Source organism: Patella vulgata, chromosome 5 (assembly GCF_932274485.2).
Source record: "Patella vulgata chromosome 5, xgPatVulg1.2, whole genome shotgun sequence".
Lineage (NCBI taxonomy): Eukaryota > Metazoa > Mollusca > Gastropoda > Patellidae > Patella > Patella vulgata.
The window spans coordinates 1,361,369-1,385,920 of record NC_065883.2 but is presented as its reverse complement, the minus strand read 5'-3'; the positions used below and the strand labels follow the sequence as shown (position 1 = coordinate 1,385,920).

The 24,552-nt window shown below is 38.5% G+C and overlaps 1 protein-coding gene across 6 annotated transcripts in view; it reads right to left on the bottom strand.

Moving 5' to 3' along the window:
• Positions 1-539: 539 nt before the first annotated feature.
• Positions 540-24,552, bottom strand: part of LOC126822746 (carbohydrate sulfotransferase 1) — a 35,691-nt gene continuing 11,678 nt past the window's right edge. Inside the window, exons 1-5 of one of the 6 annotated variants that reach the window (XM_056101238.1) lie at positions 18,156-19,104; positions 11,439-11,636; positions 4,303-4,368; positions 2,760-2,949; positions 540-1,360 (exon numbers count right to left, since the gene is read on the bottom strand). In XM_056101238.1, the coding sequence (XP_055957213.1) occupies positions 577-1,360; positions 2,760-2,949; positions 4,303-4,368; positions 11,439-11,556 (1,158 nt within the window). In that variant the 5' untranslated portion in view covers positions 11,557-11,636; positions 18,156-19,104 and the 3' untranslated portion in view covers positions 540-576. The other 5 variants (XM_050551798.2, XM_050551801.2, XM_050551800.2 and 2 more) reach the window with 5 other exon arrangements.

Genomic DNA, 24,552 nt, shown 5'->3' with positions numbered 1-24,552 from the left:
TCCCTATTTTTGGGTTTGACAGAATTCAATCCCGGAATGTTCAATCGAGCATCCCTTTAACCAACACGCAGGGATCGAATACTGTAACTCCAGGTTAATGAGCCAACGACTTACTCACGGAGTCACCGCGACTCTTCTCGATCCATTCAACAAATGAAATGAAATGGGGTTTAACGTTCTACTGTTCTGCTCCTAAACTGGGCTAATGAAGACGGGTATACACCATACAGTGTGACATGAGGGAAATTTTGCCCGGACAGCGGCACTCAGGCCTAGTGCCTAATCTTATATCGAATTCCAACTGTCAAGGGATCTTTTACGTGCACGCCAATGTGTATACACGGGACCTCGGTTTTTCGTCCCATCCGAACGACTTGACAGCTGTCCCATCCGAACGACTTTACAGCTGTCCTTGTCAGGCCCTCCGTCCTGCATCAATGACAAGGTGGAACCACCGGGGGAACCACGCCTGAAAATCTGGTAGAACTTTCTCGGCCAATGCAGTGATCGAACACTTCCATTCAACAAGGAACACTTACTAACAAAATATTATTGTATTAAAAATACTGATACAGTTTATTGTAATGTATTGATGCGTGTATGATACGATATATTCGCCACTGGGGAATACCCCAATTGTTTATACGCTGTTTTACAAACACTGTCTATTATAAATATCTCAGCTCTTCTCAAATCTTTCTTCCATTTGTTGGCTGTTGACGTAGAGTTACTTCTCTTGATGTCATAGTTACGCTCAGCCACGCCCCCCATCGACGTAATACAGAACACATAGCCGTAAATCTCCAACGACGGTGTCGTGCCGAGAAAATCGTATAAACGCGCTGTGGTTTTATATGGATGCTCGGCTAGATTTTCATACTGTAAAACAATTAGTCTAGTCGAGTAGTCTTTTATTATGGCGTTAGTGACAGACATGTCCCTCGACATCTCCGCGCACAATTCTGTAGTATGCGTGCGCACTCTGCTTCTAGGGAAATATTTCGGCTCTGTTGCAATACGGGAGTTAAAAATTCCTCGCGGATCTCTTATTAAATGAATGATTTTAAAATTGGGATAATTTTCTAAAAGGGGTTTCGCTGAATTCATTGTCATTCGTATTGTTTTTATTATTCTTACGTTAGAGTTTTTGCACTCACGGATTAAATCTGGAAGACATTTTTTTATTTTGGCTAAACTTTTTTCTCTTCCTATACAATGATAATAGTTTGAAGTTTGACGTCCAAAATCAAGGAACAGATATCGTAAAGCTTTCACATCAAGTTGATACAAGTCGCACGTATACCAGGCTAGTAATTGGGTCAGTGCTTCCTTTCGAAGGTCGGTTTCCATGGTGAGGTTCCTGAAATGAGAAATAAAGAAGCGGATTAACTTCCGTTTTAACATTCATTAGTAAATGGAGAGCCACTGAGGCTAAGTGGGTAACACGCTGGTTGGTGCTAAATGATAAGGCCAGCTCAATTTTTGGTTAAGGTCGCTGAGATGTTAGGGCACGTGATTGTTGGCGAGATTGTAGGTTAGGGTTAGGCTAAGCATAAGGACTAGGTCCAAGGTCAGGGTCAGGGTTGGGATAAGCGCAAGTCCTGTTTATATCTCGTGACCTTTGACGAAAAATTGAGGTGACCTTATCATTTAACATTAACCACGCTGGCTCGCTAACCTGGAAGTCGCGTGTTCGATCCCGGCATTGGCCGAGAAAGTTAATCGGATTTTTCTGACGTGGTTTCCCCTTTTCAGTGGTGCAGGACGGAGGGCCTGAAAAGGACAGCTGTCTAGTCGTTCGGATGGGACGAAAAACCGCGGTCACGCGTATACATTAGCATCCACGTAAAAGATCCATTGGGAGTTGAAATTCGATATAAGAGTAGGTCATAGTGCCGCTGTCCCGGCAAAATTTCCCTAATATTACACTGTATGGCGTATGCATGCCCGTCTTCATTAGCCCAGTCGGAGCAGAACAGTAGGATGTTAAACCCCATTTCATTTCATTTCATTTATTTGTAAATATGAAATAACCATGACTTCATAAAAATATGAAACGAAACAGTGAAGACAAGCATATTTTCTGTGAGCGATTTCTTTTTTCTTTTTTTTTAAACCAACCATATATACAACCATGGAATGAAATAGAGTTTAACGTCTCGCATTTCCGGTTATTCGGGCTAATAGCGACGAGCACTCGCGGTGCAGTCCAATACTGTAAGAGGGACATTTTTCCCGGAAAGCAGCGCTACGAACTTTTCTTATTTCGATTTTGAACCATCAGACGACCTTTAACGTGCAGCCAGTGGCATACACAGGACCTAGAATTTTCGTCCTGTCCGAATGACTAGACGCCTTACACTCTAGTACCGTTTAAATATAGTATATATCTATCGTGGTATATTGATGATATTTACCTTCTAGTACCGTTTAAATATAGTTTATATCCATCGTGGTATATTGATGATATTTACCTTCTAGTACCGTTTAAATATAGTATATATCTATCATGGTATATTGATGATATTTACCTTCTACTACCGTTTAAATATAGTATATATCTATAGTGGTATATTGATGATATTTACCTTCTAGTACCGTTTAAATATAGTATATATCTATCATGGTATATTGATGATATTTACCTTCTACTACCGTTTAAATATAGTATATATCTATCGTGGTATATTGATGATATTTACCTTCTAGTACCGTTTAAAAATAGTATATATCTACCATGGTATATTGATGATATTTACCTTCTAGTACCGTTTAAATATAGTATATATCTATCGTGGTATATTGATATTAAAGGCTCGAACACATAAAATGCATGAGGGTGGCGCTGTAACACATCTCCCGTAAACGATGATCCACTGCGCATGTATGTTAAAATCATAACATATTGGACGGAGGGTGCGTCTATTTTATTATGTCCTCTAACAGCAACTGAAAAAGAAAACGAAAATAAACAACAACAAAAAAACAATAAAAAACAATAAGGTATAATTTTACCCCGAAAACGTAAGCACGGTCTGCCTTATTCACGATATTATGCCCGTCTTGGTGTAACCATGGTCCATAACATATCTCGAGAGTGCTCTATCGGACTGGAGGGGGGTGGGGGATGGTTTAAAGCGTGCGCGTTAAATTACATGGTCTGTCACTGAGTCAAGTGGCGTGATTTCGACTTCACGTTTGTACATAGGTTTTCTCGGGGTCCTCCCTCTGCTAAAGACTGCTACGGGCAAGCGAATTATTGAAATAAAATTGAACCGCATGTTAGTTCCGAAATGACCTTTCGAATTCCAGAGAGAGTGAAATGGGGTATAACGTCCTCTCGATATAAACTAGGTTATTTCTGGACTAACATTGTTCAATTTTTCTATCATTAATCTACTTGCGAGTAGGAGTCTTTAACAGTGGAGGAAATGAAATGAAATTAAATGGGGTTTAACGTCCTACTGTTCTACTCCGAACTGGGCTAATGAGGACGGGCATACGCCATACAGTGTGCTATGAGGGAAATTTTGCCCGGACAGCGGCACTACGACCTACTCTTATATCGAATTCCAACTGTCAAGGGATCATTTACGTGCACGCCAATGTGTACACGGGACCTCGGTTTTTCGTCCCATCCGAACGACTAGACAGCTGTCCTTGCCAGGCTTTCCGTCCTGCATCACTGACATGGGGGAACCACGCCGGATGATCTGTATTACCTTTCTCGACCAATGCACTTAGCCACCGTGATCCCTAACAGTGGAAGGGAACCGGATAATCTAGAGAAAACCCACGAAATTGAACAGGCGACCCTACTCCTTGTCACATACAAGCGGGTAATTGAAACCACTCCACTCGACTCAATGATAGACCTTATGATCCAACGCGTTAACCATTCGGCTAATCCTTTTCTAATTCCATCTGTCGCCTGTGGACGTATAAAATTTCCCCTATCGTGGAGGTAAGTAGCCTCCTTCGGAAGGGACGCTTAACCGCGATCCACCCGTATAATTGATGACGTAAGAGAAGACTGGACAGATGGAATTGGATGATACGTACCGGTAGGCGAAAATGTCGTTTACGGACAAAATCCCCCGACATAGTACCTCTTAACGCTGTTATCCCCCAACTCTTAATTCACGAAAACGCCGATTCAAAGCACCTGCTAAGATTCCAGACCGAAAAGGGTAAACATTAATGGCCATGCAGAAGGGGTGAAAAGGTGGTCCTAATTCATGTATTCCAGGGATAGTTAACGGAAGTGCAGCGCGGAGAGGATGAAAATATCATGTGACCTACTATATGCCCTTTCTTTCTCTGACCATAAATATTGTGTTCCAACTGTTACACTTGATATATCAACACCTGTAATAATATATTTAATATAAATTATAATATAGTAGTAGCAGGTAAAACGGTGCGCCGATAGGAGGGCTCTGGAGCCCCCCCCCACCCACCATAACCATAATACACATCATAAATTATAATAATATAGTAGCAGGTGAAATGGTGCAATGAAATGAAATGTGGTTTAACGTCCTAGTGGTCTGCTCCGAACTGGGCTAATGAAGACGAGGTGAAACGGTGCGCCGATAGAAGAGGCGCCGGAGTTTCAGCCTCCCCCCACCCCCAGCGAAGAACATAACATAATACACATCAATTATACTTAAACTGTTAATTAATAAATATAATAGAATTGTGTTAGGCGACTTGTATCCTTCTAAAGTCACGGCAGAAAACAAAATAGGTTGCCAGACAACGAAACATTCGCCTAAAGCAGCCAATTCGTCCGTGATGTCCAAAATTATACAGTTAAAGAACAAAAACTTTTTATACCTCTAAAGTCCTAGTAGGAAAATAAGATAGGTTGTCACACAACGAAACATACGCCCAAAGATCAGATGATAACTTTAGTCCTTAGCGTGTTCACAAGGTGCAACAAAGGGAAACAATTGCCCATAACTCTAGAAGTTCTATGTGGAAATTTCTGAAATTCTACAGGCGTCTTTGTTTTACTATCTAAATAATGAATATGAATTTAATACAGATCGGATGATCACTTTTGTAAATAGAGCGTTCACTAGGCTCAACAAAGTGAAACAAAGTCCATAACTCTGGAAGTTTTTAACAGACATTGCTGAAATTCTGTAGCCTTCTTCGTTTTATTAATTGAAATAATTCATACAAATTTAATACAGATCGAGTGATAATAGCGTTCACATGGTTCTTCAAAGTGAAATAAGGACCATGACTCTACACGTAATTAACGGAAATTGTTGAAATAAAAAAAAAAAGTCTATGCATTAAAGTTATGGTGGCTGAAAGCGTCCATTTAGATCGGCGGGTTTCTAGATACAACGCGAGAGTCGCCGTTAAGCCAGCACGACGAAAAAGGCGCCTTTTTCGGCGACTTTTTCGTCGCTCTGGCTTAACGGCGACTCTCGTCTCGGAAGTTTATAGTTAGTTACATGCGCAATGGCTACATTTTACTTCTTGTATGGGCATAGATTACCAAATGTAGGGAGAAAGTTATTTTTAGTCTTTCTCTCCCTTTCCCTTTTCCCCCTTTTGCATGCCGATTTTTGGTGTAGAATCGAAGAAAGGGGTTTGAAAATACATTTTCTGCTAGGTTTTGGTGAATATTCATGATTTTGAGAGGTTGGTTAGGTTGAAATGTAGGGCCGAAAATTGCATGTTTACTTGTCTCTACTTGTGAACCTCATACATGCTTTTGTGCAAGAGTTTGCCACATGTTGCTCCATCTGTGGCAGAAAGCGTTCTACCCAATGAAAATTTGGGAAAAAGTTAGAGCCGGTCTAAGATACGAGAATTAACATTAAATCAATGGGGAAATATTAAGTGATATAAAGACGTGTACATTTTAAATGTAATTCCAGTGTAACTAATCTGGTTTTGAAAGTACACGTGTTTGTAACACTCATAAATTTTAATTTGCCCTAGTGTCACTGAAAATGTTGATATAGCTCGACAGCCCAAATGTAGCGTAAAATGTAGCCATTGCGCATGTAACTAACTATAAACTTCCGAGGCGAGAGTAGACTGGACAACCTGGTCTAAATGACGCCAGGCTGGTTCCTACGTCACTGCGCTAGTCTGACTTCTTATTATGCAAGTCAGAAAAGGAGTGACGTAGGAGCGTGTCTGACGTATTAGAGCAGGTTATCCAGTCTAAGGCGAGAGTCGCCGTTAACCAGGGCGACGAAAAGGTCGCCGAAAAAGGCGCTGACTTTTTCGTCGCGTGGCTTAACGGCGACTCTCGTGTTGTGAAAGTCGCGGGTCGCCGTTAAGCTAGTACGACGAAAAAGTCGCCGATCGACCTTTACGGTCTAGTGTAAACGATGTGTACTGTGCCTTTAAAGTAAAGTCTACTGTAAACGATCTATTATGTAATTGGGTTACCGACCAGTGGATTAGTAAAAGTTCACGTGATAATTGCTCTAACAGTTGGCGGTGATATTGTGTTGCTGCCTTGTTGAGACGTGAAATATATCACCACTCTGCTATTTATATGTCAGGATAACTTTTCTTAACGACCATGTCGCGACCTGGTGGTCAACTCCGTCACTAGGTAAATATTCATCGATTAAATTGAGTTAAATATAAACCGTGATGGAGTCTGTTCCGTGTTAGTTAAGTCAATAAGAGGACATCTTGTTTACAATCCAATATTTGTCAATACATGTAGGAATGATGTAAATACACCAGCCCGATGAAACTCTATTTTAAACTAGCTAAATCTCTAACTCGATATCATCCAAAATCTTCAACATTGAAATCACGATTTATTTGTCAATTTAAATCAACATTGATGTTGCTATCTTACCGGAAAAAGATGGGCTTCTGATATCCAATATTGAAGACAAAATAAACATTTTAATATTGGTTCACGAATCGTATACCATAATCCGTTTTAGTGTCATTTGTAACAAGGGACTCGAAGAACGAGGCTAGACATATTTCACAAGTCATGTCAAACGGGCATGCCATATTCTTATCTGGCGAGCATGCACAATAAATTGACATCAAACGTGGTGTTGGATTCCTCTTTTTAAAAAAGTTCAATGTGTATGTATGCCTGCATAATTCGGAGACGATGATGGCATCATGCAGTGTCAACTGTCAAATTTCCTTAACAAGAACCTGGCAAACCCCCCTCCTGCAAAAAATCCTGGGTTCGACCCTGTACATACGCCACGCAGTGTTCCACGCCAGGTCGTCCGTCCTGCGACATTGACAATGAGAAACAATGCGTTACTCACTCACCGAGACACCGTGACAAAAGCCAACAATATTCTACATCAAATATTGAAAAACACACACACAAATAAAAGGACAGAAAGTGTGGATTATTCCAGAGTTGAATATCAACTTCTGTCTCGCGTATTTCTTGACTTAGATTTATCAATAAACAACAGACAAATGACCTTTATAAAAATGATAAACACACTTTATGTACAGCCTCACGCCATGATAACATTAGTGGAATTTTGGGTGTAGGTTGACGTCAAACAGGAAAAGTCCAGCACATAAATTTAGTGTTTTAAAGCGATCTTCTTTGATTGGCAATTTAGTAATTGGACATATTAAAGGAGGTAAATCGCTAATATTTGGGATCTAGAAATTGACACAAATGGGTCGCAACGCATATAATAATGTATTATGAATGTATATAAACTGATTTACATTCAATCGTTTCCGTTTTTACTCTAATTTCAAATCAGTTATGTTCGGTGAAATACGCCTGAAGTCTCAATAAAATGGCAATCTGTAGCGTCTGGTTTTTCCAGTCTACATCAAAAGTATTTATTGTGGAATATGTCTAGCCTCGTTCTTCGAGTCCCTTGTTACAAATGGCGCTGAAACGCATTATGGTACACGATTCGTGTATGTTTATACATGTAATTACTTATCTAAATTGACTAATGACCTTTAAGTGGATTAAGTTAATCTTTACCCCGAACCCCGATCGTTTTAATCTGAACACACTGTCTTATCTATTTACCTTTTCTGACCATCTATCTTAAAATAATTTAATATTACATGCAAATGATGCATCTTAGTCATTGAGTAAGTATGTACCTATATTTGAGTTAGGTCTCAGTAATATAAATATGTTAATTTATATCACATTTTATTTTATATGTTTACCTCGTATCATGTATATATTGAAATATTTCTAATTTAATTAGGGCGAAAATTATTTTAGTCTTTCTCTCCCTTTCCCTTTTTCCCCTTTTTGCATGGCGATTTTTGTTGACTTTTTGGTGTAGAATCGAAGAAAAGGGTTTGAAACTACATTTTCTGCCAGGTTTTGGTGAATATTCATGATTTTGAGGCGGACGGATATGAGAGTTAAGAGGATGGTTAGGTTGAAATGTAGGGCGGAAAATGGCATGTTTACTTGTCTCTACTTCCAGCTTGTGTATCTAATTTTTTTATGGTGAACCTCATACGTGCTTTTGAGCAAAAGGCTGCCACATGTTGCTCCATCTGTGGTAGAAAGTGTTCTACCCAATTTGGGTAAACGTTAGAGCCGGTCTAAGAGACGAGAATTAACATTAAAGTCAATTGGGAAATCATTGGTGATCGGTGACCGTCAGTATATGTGACCAGAATGTCTGATATCCAACAGCCGCGATTCCCAAAAGGATGTAACTCTAACATTTGGCCTACCAGCTCGACTAATGCAGCAATACAATATTACCATAATTATTACCATTCATATTATTAACCTTTAAGTTAACTCCACTGACCGACAGTAATGTGAATGATAAAAATACATGACATTTCATTGTCCCGGGAAATAATCACAGAGTGATCGAGGTTAGAAAAACATCACGGGCAGATCCGGGGGGGGGGGGCAGGCTCCTGTTAAGAAGGAAATTTGACAGTTGACAATGCATGATGCCATTATCGTCTCTAAATTACGTAAGCATACATACACATTGAGCTTTTTAAAGAGAGAAATACAGCACCCCGTTTGGCGGCAATTTTTATCATGAACTAATAGGATGACATTGTGATTTAATTTCATTGATGCAAAGCATTAATAGTGATATTACACATTTCTATATCATTATTGCGCACTTTGAAAGACGCAGACGACAAAAAATGACATTTATTCTATAACTACATGCAAATAGAAGCAAATATCATTGAATACAACCATTGAATACAGCCATTGAATAACCTATGGTTGTATTCAATGGCTTGTACACATACTACTTTTGTCCAGAATGACGTCACTTTCAGAATTACGTCAAACTGTAATGACGTCAACACTAGCAACCACAATTTTTGTAAAAAAAAAAATAGAAAGAAAAAAGGGCAGAACCTATGATGAATTTTGACGTTATTGGTGATTTTGTTTTTGATAATCTGGATAGTACAGTGTATTTTGAGATTTGCATGCAGTTATAGAATAAAAACAGAACTCAATGACCATTGAATACCGCTCAGGTTATTCAATGGTTCAAGAAAGTGTATCCCTGCGCAAGTATTCCACGAGCGCTAGTGGTATTCAATGGTCATTGAGTTCTATCTATTTATTTATTTTTAAAATGATTAAATAGCTAAAACCAGCAGGCTTAAATGACTTCATTATATACCGACCAAATATTTATCATGTAAGAATCTATGAACATCTTTCAGAATACGCAATGCAGAATAGCAATTTTTCAGAACTCCTCTTCAACAAAACAATGGGACAGATTTGATTTCAATATAAGAATTTCTCCGTCTCTTACTACTTTCAAACAAAAATAATTGAAACTAAATGATCTTATTATTCTAAATTCATTTTTACAAAAAAAACAAAAAAACCCAAAAACAATCAGATGACCGTTTTCTTGTAAACGGGTATAAATTTTTACGACATATCTCCGAGGATCCATCTTGCAGTCATCGATTTGAAGATTCTAAACATTTTCTCCACTGGTGTCCTTTATATTCAGATGCACGAAGAAATTCAATAAATCTTTTACCATTACATCAGTAATGAATTACATCATTTCTATTTGGTATAAATACTCAGGCAACATGAAGACTTTGATGTCACCAGAAGTTTCAATAAGGATTTTTCTCTTCTGATCAATTTGTAATTATGTTATAAAATAGTCTCTTCATTTTTATTTTCTTGTCAATAGTGTATACAGTTTTATATGTTTTTTTTTAGTTTCCCATTATTTTATAATATTGTTTATAATATATTTGATATTCCGTGTATGAGGTAAGGGGTGATGCATGTTCCCTGATCCCTTTTCATCAAATTGAAATAAAATATTGTTATAAAAAGATGTCGGGCAATATCCAAATGGGGTTTTAACGTCCAACTTTCGCCGTAAAGAACAGAGAGAGAGAGAGAGAGAGAGAGAGAGAGAGAGAGAGAGAGAGAGAGAGATATTTCAATATTATTTCAAAAATTCCCTTAGTAAAAGAAGGTGGGCTTCGTGGTATCCAACTAGCTTCGTCACTTTGTGGTCATGGACGCCCGATTCCGGCCATGGACGGTTGATATCGGTGACAAACGAGAAGACCCTCGTCGTATGGCAACTTTAACCCCTGTCTCGAAATACTGCAAGTAACAATATCAATACATGATTCCTGGAGGGATTCCAAAACGAACAAATAATTAGCTTTATGTGGCCTCATCCATTATGATTTGATTGGCGCGTTACTAAGGGACATATTTAGTTTCGCACATCGATCGATTCGATTGATCGAGAGAGAGAGAGAGAGAGAGAGTGGGAGAGAGAGAGAGAGAGAGCAGTTTTTTCGGAGATAGAGAAAAGGGGTTAACGTCCACTCAAAACAAACTGAGCCATTTCTGGACTAACATTATAGTACAATATTTTATTTCAATATTTCCTTTGTGGATAGGTGTCCTGTGGGATGAAACCGGGGGACTCTGGAAAATTGGTGTAATCAGGATTAACAACAGCATTGCTATGGTAACTACAGTACCTATTATTCTCTCCAAATAGGTACTTCCAAATATAGCAAGGTTTTATTAGCTACATGTTGACATATATAAGTCGAATCGTCCGTGTAAATAGAGGTCGGATCGCCCGTAGGTCACATGTAAAAATCAGTCGAATCGCCTGTACATTTAGGTCGGGGAGTGGGGCGGGGAATGGCCGAATGGTTAGCGCGTGCGCGTTGCATCATAAGGTCTGTGATTGAGTAATCTGGCGTGGTTTCGATTCCCCGGTAGTACGTGACAAGAAGTAGGGCCGCCGGTCCAACCATATATTCATCCCGAAATGACCTAGTTTGTGTCGAGTCGACGTAAAACCCCATTTCTCTCTCTCTCACACACACATTTAGGTCAAGTGTAAGTCGAATCGCCGGTACATTTATGTCGAATGTCGGTCGAATCGCCCGGAATTAACAGTAACTGATATAAAGCTACTCACTTGAATAAAACATAACCATACTACCAAATACCACACCAACAAAGAAAAGTAGTCCGTATCTACAGGCGTAGAAATTACGTGACGTCAGCATACTCCTGACAACCTTCACATCAATCATGATGTTTATATTTTATGGATGGTCCTGTTTGGGGTTCGGGTTTGGTTGGTCCCCTATTTCAACACCAGTTACACCTGTCCCTGTTAAAAAAACGAAACAAACATAATTTATAGCAAAATTTAATAAAAAAAATATAGGCAAAGGAGTATCATATGAACCGAGGGGGTGGATGGCTGAATGGTTAACGCGTGCGCGTTGTATCATGTTATTGATTCTACTGACGTGGTTTCGATTCCCCAGTTGTACGTGACAAGGAGTAGGGTCGCCTGTCCAACCTCGTGGGTTTTCTCCGGATCCTCCGGTTTCTCCCCACTGCTAAAGACCCCTACGCCCAAGCGAATTATTGAAATAAAATTGAACCATATGTTAGTCCCGAAATGACCTTGTCTGTGTCAAGTGGACGTTACCCCCCCCCTCTCTCTCTCTCTCTCTCTCTCCCATATAAACCAGTACCAACGGCCAACTCCTATTTGGAATTCCAACTGTCAAGGGTTCTCGGTTGTTCGACCCTAGACACTGTCCTTGCCAGACCCCCTGTCCTGTACCACTGACAAGGGGAACCGCGCATCCTTGATTTAATAATATACAAGGTCTTCACACTGTCGTACCGAACTACAGAGGTATAAGGTATAGTTTACCAGGGACGGATCATCGGATGACCACAACCAGTCGGAGAAGAACAGTAGGGTTTTATACCCTATTTCCACAAACATTACAAATTTAAGTGACATTTGCTAGAACGTCCACAAGTGTGTACAAATTGCGACAGTAAGTATCGGAAATCATCGAAAATCATTGAAAACCACTAGGCTTCTATGTCTCACGTACACAAACATGATGATCACTTTAGCCTATAGAATCCCCCCCCCACCATGTTTTAAAAAATTGATTAAGGGCGATAACTCAAACCGTAATTACCAGAAATCGGTAGATAGGTGTCTTTGTCTCAGGTATTGTGGGCGACGGATGGACGACGAAATATAAAAAATATCTAATTCCCAAAATAACAGGGGCCTGTTTAACGAAATTTTAACAGAGATAAAATTCAAATTTTAGTAATTTGATTGGATAATATTAGATTGATTTTAATTTTAGTGCTTAGCCAATCAAAATTGAAGTATCTACTAAAATTTGGATTTTATCTTTAGTTATCGAGAAACAGGTCCCTCATTAAAGGAGCTAAATCGCTAACATTTTGGACCTAGAAATTGACAAAAGTGGGTCGCACCTCATATAATACTGTAATATGAATGTATATAAACTGATTTACGTTCAATGGTTTCCGTTTTTACTCCAATTTCAAATCAGTTTTGTTCGGCGAAATAAGCCAGCAGTCTCAAGCGAGTGCAAATTTCTAGCGTCTGGTTATTCCAGTCTACAATGTGTGCAGATTTGGTGCAATGTGTCTATCCTCGTCCCTCGAGTCTCTTGATACAACTGGGGCTGGAGCGCATTATGGTACACGATTCGTGTACCAATGGTAAAATGTTTATTTTGTCTTAAATATTGGATATCAAAAGCCCATCTTTTTCCGGTAAGATCACAACATGAATGTTGATTTAATTTGACAAATAAATCGTGTTTTCATTGTTGAAGATTTTGGATGATATTGACTTAGCTACTTTAAATAAATGTGTTTTAAGTTGTTTTTTAAAAGAATATAGAGATGTATAACATCTTAAACTAAATGGTAGATTATTCCATAAAACAGGTGCTTGATAACTAAAAGAGCGCTGACCATAAGAGACTAGTTGAACAGTTTTGGGCTTTACAAATAGTTTATCTGAACATGTACGTAATCTTCGGCCTGGTGTATAAAGTTCTAAAAGATCTGAGAGGTAAACAGGTGCTAAATTATTTAAACATTTAAAATTAAGTAATAAAATCTTAAAATCAGTTCGATATTTAACAGGTAACCATTCCAGTGTAAATTATATAAAACAGGAGTTATGAAGTAAAACGTCTAGCTGAAGTATTCTGTACTTTTTGTAATTTATCTGTAAGCTTTAAAGGTAAACCAACTAAAAGTGAATTAAAGTTATCTAATCGAGAAGTGACCAGAGAATTAACAAGTGACTTAGTGACCTCTACAGTTACATATTTACTTATTTTACCTAATAATATTGAGGACCTCTGTTTTTCGTATCATTCGTACCACTATTCCTTGCTTGCCTGATAAAAAAGTCCGTTTCGTCCCGAACACAAAGTACACACTGGCTTCAAACCAAGCTTCTTGCTGTTTATAATATCCCTGTTCATCTTAGTTTTAACGCACACAGATATTTCTAGCAAACAAAAAAAAAAAACATACTCGCCTACTCAAATGTCAAGACGCGATATAGTTACATTTATGAAGGAAAGAGATGTCGTTTGTTCGTCTAGGGCATAAAAACCCTAAAACCAACAAACATGTGTTAGCTGTAACAAACCCGTTTAAAATACATGATCACTAAATAACATGACGTCATCGCCGTCATGACGTCATCGACGGTTGGATGGCTGAATATTTAGCGCGTGTGCGTTGTATCATAAGGTCTGTCATTGAGTTAATTGGCGTGGTTTCGATTCCCCGGTTGTACGTGACAAGGAGTAGGGTCGCCTGGACAAGCTACTGGGTTTTCTCCGGGTCCTCCGGTTTCCTCACACTGCTAAAGACCCCTACGCGCAAGCGATTTATTGAAATAAAATTGAACCATATGTTAGTCCCGAAATGACCTAGTTTGTGTCGAGTGGACGTTAAACCCTCTCTCTCTCTCTCTCTCTCTCGCTCTCTCTCTCTCTCTCTCATTTCTATTCTCTGATCAATGCGCAGTTGTCCAAGAAACACGTATGTCAAGTTCCATGTTGAACGTACTTGAATTGCCCGTCTAATGTGTTTGTCGCGAAATGACCTAGCCCCCCCCCCCCTCCAACCAACACCCAAAAAGTGGTCGTCGATCGCTTACACCCAATTCGACTTTAAGTCATTATCTAAACCACCATCCATCTTTATTTTTGTCGTCATAAAATAAAATTAGTTGATTTGAACTCAGACCTTTGTCGACTTTCTTCTACTTGACTGAAGATGTTTCCATGGATATCAATAATTAACCAATTAGAATTCAACAACAAAGATGGCGACTTCTCAACAGAATTGCAACCGGTAAAGTTCAGACATTAAGGCGGTTTCAACAATTCTGAAGCGTGCCCAATCAAGAACTATTTCAATTAGGCCTACGATTGAAGTATAAGGACTAAGAATCACGCATGACGTCATCGCCGCCATCTTGACACTGTGATGTCATATCAAATATCAAAAGCCCGTCAGTCGATGCGCAATTATCCAAGGAAGTATGTCGATCACACTTCAATTATCCTTAGGCCCCGAGTAGAACAACAACATTCAAAATGAGTGAAGTTGTTCGTTACTCGAAAATCAGTACAAGTCAGCATTTTTTATTCCACAGTAGGCTATATAGTGACTCGTCAACACGCTTCATCAAACAGCAATTCGGCCCTGTATTTTCTCCCACCGGCCCTGGACACAAGTCAGCATTTATTCCACAGTACACAGTCAATTGGTTTCATCAAACAGGTTCGTATGTTACCCACTTTAAATCTATACTGGTGTTGTCTATAAATATTTGTTGACATCAAGATGAACAAAATAACGATTTGAAATCAAACTGTGGCTAAGTTGACTGAAGATACAAGATTTTAACTTCAACGGAACGTGGTAAAGTTTGCCCTCAATGTATTTATTTGTTGTATCAGTGAATTCGAAACGAGGCTATAATATTTTTAGTAAATAGACTTAAAGAAAAGTGATAATAGAATATAAAAAAATAGAACTAAATCTGAATTTACAAATATTCAACTGTTTCTTCGTAATCCGATTTAATCCAATCTAAGATTTATCCACTGCTGATATTTTTATTTCGTTTTCCTTTAAATCAAATATTGAATATTTAACTGGAGTATATTTTTAATTAGCATAGATTAATGGGACACACATTAAGTAATTTGCAGAAATTGCAAATGGCTTACAGGGACTTTTAAATGAAATGAAATGAAATGGGGTTTAACGTCCTACTGTTCTGCTCCTAAACTGGGCTAATGAAGACGGGCATACGCCATACAGTGTGCTATGAGGGAAATTTTGCCCGGGCAGCGGCGCTACGGCCTACTCTTATATCGAATTCCAACTGCCAAGGGATCTTTTACGTGCACGCCAATATGTACACGGGACCTCGGTTTTTCGTCCCATCCGAACGACTAGACAGCTGTCCTTGTCAGGCCCTCCGTCCTGCATCACTGACAAGGGGAAACCACGCCGGAAAATCTGGATGAACTTTCTCGGCCAATGCAGGGATCGAACACCCGACCTCCAGGCTAGCGAGCCAGCGTCTTACCCACTTAGCCACGTGACCCCCGGGACTTTTAAAACAAAGATACTAGAATTAGGCAGTAGTCACAGTCTAATGGGATATACAGCAGTCACAGCCCAATGAGATATTAGCATTTTACAGTCACAGCCCATTGGGATATTAGCATTAAACAGTAGTCACAGCCCAGTGGGATATTAGAATTTTACAGTCGTCACAGCCCATTGGGATATTAGCATTAAACAGTAGTCACGGCCCAGTGGGGCTGTAAACAACAATCGTAGCCCAGTGAGGCATTGACATTAAACAGTGTGCTATATTATATTTTAAACATCTCTGTGCTTACCCTAACAAAGGATTGACTCATCCAAGTCTTGTTGACTCTTCTCTATAATCCTAACAACATATTCAACGTTGTGTAATTGGTTCTTTTTTCTTAAATGTGAATTGTTATTTCCAATATATCCAAGACTTGTCAGTCTATTTTGTTTTAAACCACATAGTTAATATATATTCATTTTGTGAACCTCTCGTGTCAACGGTATACAAATATAATCCACAACTTGACAGATAATTGTTTTATTTTTTAGTTTTGTTCTTCCCCAATATATTATAGATTTCCTAACCGCCAGAGAATAGACACGCTACGAAACTTTGTTCCGTCTGCAATATCACTTTGTTCCGTCTGCGATATCACTGTGTTCCGTATCCGATATCACTTTGTCGCCTGCGATATCACTTTGTTCTGTCTGCGATATCACCGTGTTCCGTCTGCGATATCATTCAGTTCCGTTTGCGATACCATGCACTTAGTTCCGTCTGAGGTATCACTTAGTTCCGTCTGCGATATCACTGTGTTCCGTCTGCAATATCACTTTGTTCCGTCTGAGATATCACTGTGTTCCGTTTGCGATATCACTCAGTTCCGTCTGCGATAACATGCACTTAGTTCCGTCTGCGATATCACTGTATTCCGTCTGTCATAGCACTTAGTTCCGGCTGCGATATCACTTTGTTCCGTCTGCAATATCACTTTGTTCCGTCTGCGATATCACTGTGTTCCGTATCCGATATCACTTTGTCGCCTGCGAAATCACTTTGTTCTGTCTGGGATATCACCGTGTTCCGTCTGCGATATCACTGTGTTCCGTCTGCGATATCACTGTGCTCCGTCTGCGATATCACTTTATTCCGTCTACAATATAACGGAGGAAATGATTGTTTTAGTGTATATGTATATTGTATTTCCTGTATTTATGTGCGGTTTGTTCTGTCTATACATTATTGAACAGTTTGTCTGCATTATCTACATGTATGGTTAATATACAACACTTTTTTTTAAGTCAACGTCTCGTATTTTTAGACCAGGAAGGACTCACATTTTACTGCCACTCAAAATATTTCCACAAAAACATGTGACATATCCTTTAGAAACCTGATAAAAAAATATATCAAAGCACATTAACCTTTCGTTTCGCTTAAAATCCCAAGTAAACACTATCCCAGTCAGTCCATTAAACCCTATCCTAGTCTGTCGACTCCAACTATAAATGTAAAACATGTATAAAATTCAAATCCCCTCTCGTAAAACATCATCTTAAAAAATCTTCCAGTTCGACCTCTGATATTTACTTCAAGTCTCTTACAAAATGTCACACCGTGTTCACGTCGCGGGGATCTTTTTTTTATCGTGTTGTAAAACCAAAATATATCCAATAGATAATGTCTGTCCTCACCATTTATAATTTTCTAAAATATAACCACTCACACTTAATCCAACATCTTAAAACATTCAATGATTTTTTTTATTTTGCTAAAATGTAAAATAATCGTGTTTCCTGGTTTAAAGTTAAATCTAAAATTAAGAATATATAAGTTCCTGTTCTTCATCCGATATCAAACGGTTCGCTCAGACACAATACAAAGCTTTGAACCTCATTTTGAACTAAACTTTCCGTTTACATCAACGTCACTGGTTTATCTAATTTACATTTCTGAATATAATATTTAATACATCCAGTCCTTTTGTATAATTAATGAACATTTACATCGACGCCAGGGTTTTATCTAATCCTCTCTTGTGACGTCATGTGACTAGAACGTGCTATTAGGTTTCTATGACTAACCAGACAAAAATATCTGGAGTTTTACATAGGCGAAGCGAAAATGGCGTGAACTGGCTCGCCAAGACTTCATAGAATATAGTTCTAACTAGTTTAATTAATATAACGGTACCTTGGACATTTTAAATATGACGTCACTTCCTTTTAGACAAACATTCTACTCGTAAACAGACTTGGCCCAAACACTGATTCCAATTCGTGATACCATTTGACATCAAATTTCCTAACGCCAACTATCTAGTAGTAGTATGGATGGTTGTCGTACATAAGACAGAATATGCTTAATATTCCTACAACATCTAACAATAATGTAACTGACATCTTAAACATCTCATACCACTTATCCTTCACTTCCGGTTGTAATTTTTGTTTATATTAACAAGTATTTCCTTTAACATTACACCAAAATCTCATATAGCATATCACGTGACTGGCATTTTAAATGTCACTTATCCTTCACTTCCGATTGTAATACATATTTAATCCCCTTAACTTGACACAACTGATCTCAAATAGCATATTATGACGTAACTGATATAACTAATGGCGTCACTGACACGTGATAAGGAACCTGACTATCGTCTCCAATATGAATACTAAACTGATGTCCATGGAATCAAATAACAGACTATTACAGATTCACAATGATATCCAAATAACACAATTAGTATCTGATCGGATTGTTGTATTTATATAACCACAAATAACCACATGAATCCTTCAGTACACACCATCTTTCCTCTTCAACCTACAACATCATATCAAAATATGTTCAACTTATTTGATAACCTCCGATCTTTTCTACACGACGAATTCCTCGCTCAATCGAATCCATTATGCAACGTGATTGACAAAACCGACGTATTTAAACCAAAAAGCAGACGTACTACAAATATGGTATGGAGTGCGCAGTGGGTGCTAACATTGATGTCATGTCAAGAACAAACAATGGTCTAACGATACGTCTCGAGAACAACTTGAGGCAATCAATGCAACACTAGAATACAAGTCTTCTTTCATTAAAAATCTCTGTCGTCTTCACTATTTTTATCTCCAGTGGTTCACCATCTTCTGCTACTCTGCTGATATCTGTCAGTTTACATGTTTGGCTTTGCGTGTCATTTTCGCCATATTATTTTAAAGATGCATTCCCGGGAAGGTATTTCCAATAAAAGAATGTAAGTGTGGGCCTATACTAACAGACAGCCTTATTTTAAGGTATGTCGTTACCGACTATCTTATCTTATATATATATATTTATATATATATATACAGAGAGAGAGAGGGGGTGGGGGTAACGTCCACTCGACACAAATTAGGTCATTTCGGAACTAACATTCAATTGTATTTCATTTGATATATACATTTGCTTCATCAAACTCATCCAACTTTTCATAAATCAATAGGCGTCTTCCTCACATGAACCGTGTATAACTTTCTAGCCAATCAGAGCGTCAACAAGCAATAGACGAATGTTTCAATGTTGACATATAAAATTATGAACTAGTATTATATCAACTAGGAATATAACCAAGCGTAGTGTTTGTGACGTTATCACCTCCCAATGTTGTTTTATTACACGTTGGCAATGTTTACAATTTGTCACGTTACCACCGGTGTTGGCGATGTTTATAATTTCTATTGTAAGCTTGTAATTCCATGGAGTAAGACGTCGACTCATTAATTATGTAAACAAAGCAAGAAATGGGGTTTAAAATCCTACTTTTCTGCACCGACTGGGCTAATGAAGACGGTACACTAATTAGGTGATTCCAAGTTCGATCCTGGCGCTGGTCTAGAAAGTACTTCGGTTTCTTCAGGGTCTGGCAAGGAATATCGTCTAGTCGATCGGATGTTCACGTTGGCGTGTATGTAAAAGAGCCCCTAACACGTGGAATTCGAAGGCCCAAACGCCACTGTTTGGTCACAATCTCGCTCATAGCACACTGCATGCGCATGCCCGTTTTTTATTATCCCGATTGGAGCATAAAAGTAATAAGTAACCTAGACAACACGTTGTTATAGCAACATTACCAAATATCAACAGTTATTTAATTGTTAAATGCGTAAATTATCAAGAATTAACAAAAGTCCTATACAAAAACTCACAAAACACGATTTTCACCCCAAAATATAATTGATCGTCCAAACAGACAAATTTCTCTACTACACACCCCTGTTATATTTACAAACATGGTGTACAGGGGGTGGGGTGGGGGCAGGGGTTAGTTTCTTGTGTTGAGATGAAGTCAGTAAATTTACACTTATTACATAAACCGCCATCTCATCATGTCTTACCGTTCGTCTTAACCACGATAAATTGTAAATAACACGTTTAAAGTTGATCTTCACACACAAAAAACTTGTTTGATCATAAAAACTCGTCATGTTGCTCCCATGTCAACGTCACGTAACGTCACGTAACGTCACGTAACGTTTATGTAACGAAACTAATGTAAATTACTTTATTTACATTCAACTCGGTGCACGAGGCCTTGGTTTATCGTCCCACCCGATCTACTAGACGCTGTTGATTTTAGCCCGCCCCCCACTCCAGTAATGCACAACCGACAATGGGAAATCACGAGGAACGGGAGCTAGGTCTAATTCTTAAGCCTAGCTGTAGGTCGCTGAGATGTAAATAAGGTTTGGGCGCGTGATATTTGACGAGATGGTAGGTTAGGGTTAGGGTAAGCGTTATGGCTAGGTCCAGGGTTAGGGTTGGGATTAGCGCTAGCTCTGTTTACATCTCGTGACCTTTGACCAAACTTGGAGCTGGCCTTATTAAATAGATCCAACCTGGAACGGGTTCGAAACCGGGATCTCCTGGTTAGTGCGCCTGCGCCAATGAATCCATGCCAGAGTTGTAGCTGCTTACCTCCCCTTGAGATATAAAATGTCAGTAGTTATGAATAAAGAGAGAGAGAGAGAGAGAGAGAGAGAGAGAGAGATTACATGATTTAGAAGAGATAAAGCCCTCTTTCGTTTCTGAAAATAGACTACTTTCAATTAATTTTATATTTTATTTAATGCTAGATCATATTAACCAATGTATAGAGAGAGAGGGACATAACACGCACGTGATCCCACTAAAGTCGCGGTCATCGAGCGATTTTCTGATTGTATATATGCTTGCTCGATTCTCCTTTATTGTATGGTGACTTATTGTATGCAGGGTTGATTTCCGCTCATGTCCTCATAATATTCCGGTTCGATGAATTTCGAGAAATGTTTTGGGAGAAATGGTTTGCAAGGTTTGTATTTGGAGATTTGTATTTAGAAATTTGTTGTTCCAGATTTGTTTTTCGTCATATTTCTCTGATGAAATGTAAATGTAGGCTAAGTTTTGATTTTCTAAAATACATTTTATCGTTATATTGAAATACAATTAAAATACATTTAACAAATCTGATGACAAATGTCTGATTTGTAAAAGAAATATTGATTTCGAGATACAAATGTTAATTTTACTGTACAAATGTCGAAATACGACAACAAATGAAGAAATAAGAATTAAGGACTGTGAATTAAGAGATAAGGACTAAGAACACGAATATAGAGCTGTTTGGTCTTAAATACCCCTCCACCTCACGGGTAAACACTTCAACGTTAATGACAAATTGTGTTGAGTGGACGTTACCCCCCCCCCTCCCCTCTCTCTCTCTCTCTCTCTCTCTCTCTCTCCCGCCCCTTGGTATTAGAACCGATTGAAGTTGAACCGATTAACGTCATCTTACCACACTGTTCCTGTGATGTCAGACTAAGCTTCTAATCCTGAAGGGTACCGAATGATGATTGATGGACGGATTAATAGACGTTAACAGGCAGATCAAAACAACATCATTGATGGGATTATCTCCCCCTGTCAATTATAAGTTCTATTAATTGGATTGCTAAAACTATCCACTCGACACAAACAAGGTCAATTCGGGGTTAATATATGGTTCAATTTTATTTCAATAATACGCTTTAGTTGTGGGAGAAAACCGGGGACACGGAAAAAACCCACAAAGTTGGACAGGTGACCCCACTCCTTGTCATGTACAAGCGGAGAATCAAAACCACACCACCTGACTCAATGACAGACTTTATTATCTAGTGCGCACGCGTTAAACCACTACACCGCCCTGCCCCTGATAACGAAAACAATCACACCCGTGGCATCTGAATTAATCTCACAAGAAATATAGAACAAGTATGCCTGCCTGTCTGTTGTCTGTCGTCCATGGGTTTGGCGTGGTGGGGTGGGGAGGTGTCCAAGCGCATTCAATTTACGGAGGCATTCAATCAAAGAGTAATTTTTTTAATTATCGCTGTTAACTGTGTTGTACAAGCTGTTCTACTTAATTTGAATAAAAAGTTTATATCATCTGTTTCTCAAATTTCTCAGTACGAGGTCCCTATACTGAAGTGTTGATGGAATGTAACTAACCAAGGAGTAGCCCTTATATTGAAGTCTTGATAAAATCGAGTCAAGGAGTTGACCCCTATATACTGAAGTCTTGATAGAATCGAGTCAAGGAGTTGACCCCTATATACTGAAGTCTTGATGGAATCGAATCAAGGAGTTCGGCCCCAGACATCATCCTATCTCAGTACTAGCCCCCTATACTCGACCATGTAATCAAAGAGTTGATCCCGGGTATCCACAAACCTCGACACATCACTACACCTTTCAGAACAACAGCTAAACAAAATTACTGGTTTAAACCTCGACACATCACTACATCTTTCAGAACAACAGCTAAACAAAATTACTGGTTTAAACCTCGACACACCACTAAACCTTTCAGAACAATAGCTAAACAAAATTACTGGTTTAAACCTCGACACACCACTACACCTTTCAGAACAATAGCTAAACAAAATTACTGGTTTAAACCTCGACACATCACTACACCTTTCAGAACAATAGCTAAACAAAATTACTGGTTTAAACCTCGACACATCACTGCACCTTTCAGAACAATAGCTAAACAAAATTACTGGTTTAAAGTACCTAAGTCTCTAACTCAGTATCATCCAAAACCTTCGACATTGAAAACACGAATTATTTGTCAATATTAATCAACATTGGTGTTGTGGTCTTACCGGAAAAAGATGGGCTTCTGATATCCAATATTTAAGACAAAATAAACTTTTTACGATTGGTACACGAATCGTGTACCATAATGCGTAACAAGCGACCCGAGGAACAAGGTTAGGCATACATGTATTCCACAAGTCATGTCAAACGGTGACCCCCATATTCTTATCTGGAGAGCATGCGCAATAAATACTATCAGTGTAGACTGGAATAACCAGTCGCTAGAGATTGCCATTCGATTGAGACTTCGAACATAACTGCTTTGAAATTAGAGTAAAAACAGAAACGATTGAATGTAAATCAGTTTATTTACATTCATATTACATTATTATATACGTTGCGACCCATTTGTGTCAATTTGTAGGTCCAAAATATTAGCGATTTAGCTCCTTTAAACCCGTGTTTCTATAACGGTGATAAATTTATAAACTGTTTCTGTTTCATTCTTTCAATTGTTCGTGCATTATTCATCCATTCAATTAAATATTTCTATTATTCTTGTTTCAATTAATCCTTCGTTATTAATTAAATTAATTAAATGTTAAGCTACTAATCGAATGACAGACGGTTGACAGTTGACATATTAATGAGTTTCATTACTGTCTTATTGTTTTATTTTACTATAATGTCTTTTTTGTTAATCTTTCGTCTTTATTTTAGGTTTCGTCCCGTTTCTAGGACAGTTACTCTGTTTGTCGGACGTGCTGTTCTTCGTATATGACGTTTAATGTTTTCCAGTAATAAATAATTTCAAGGATAGTTCCAGTCTTTAGTTATTATCAAAGGTTTTCACTGCTACATTTATATAGTAGTAATTACATATTTGAATAAAATAAATGCATTCATCTCCACACATGCAAAATACAATAATTATAAATGATTAAATATCAATATGAGAGAGAGAGAGTAGGAGAAAAATGGGGTTTAACGTCCACTCGACATAGACTAGGTCATATCGGGACTAACAAATGGTTTAATTTTATTTCAATAATTCGCTTGCGCGTAGGGGTCTTTAGCAGTGGGAGGGAACCGGAGGACCCAGAGAAAACCCAAGAGGTTTTACAGGCAAAATATGAATATGGATAAAGTTTCATGGTTATTATGGTGAAGAGAACGCATCATCAATATAAAGATTCATTATAATAATATGTGATGTTGACATGACCACTTTCCGACGTGGTTTCCCCTTGTCAGTGGTGCAGAACGGATGGCCTGACAAGGGCAGCTGTCTAGTCCTTTGGATAAGACGGAAAACCGAGGTCCCGTGTATATATTGGAATGCACGTAAAAGATCCCCTGGCAGTTGGAATTCGATATAAGAATAGGCGATAGTGCCGCTGCCCAGGCAAAATTTCCCTCATAGCACACTGTATGGCGTATGCCCGTCTTCATTAGCCCAGTATAGGAGCAGAACAGTAGGACG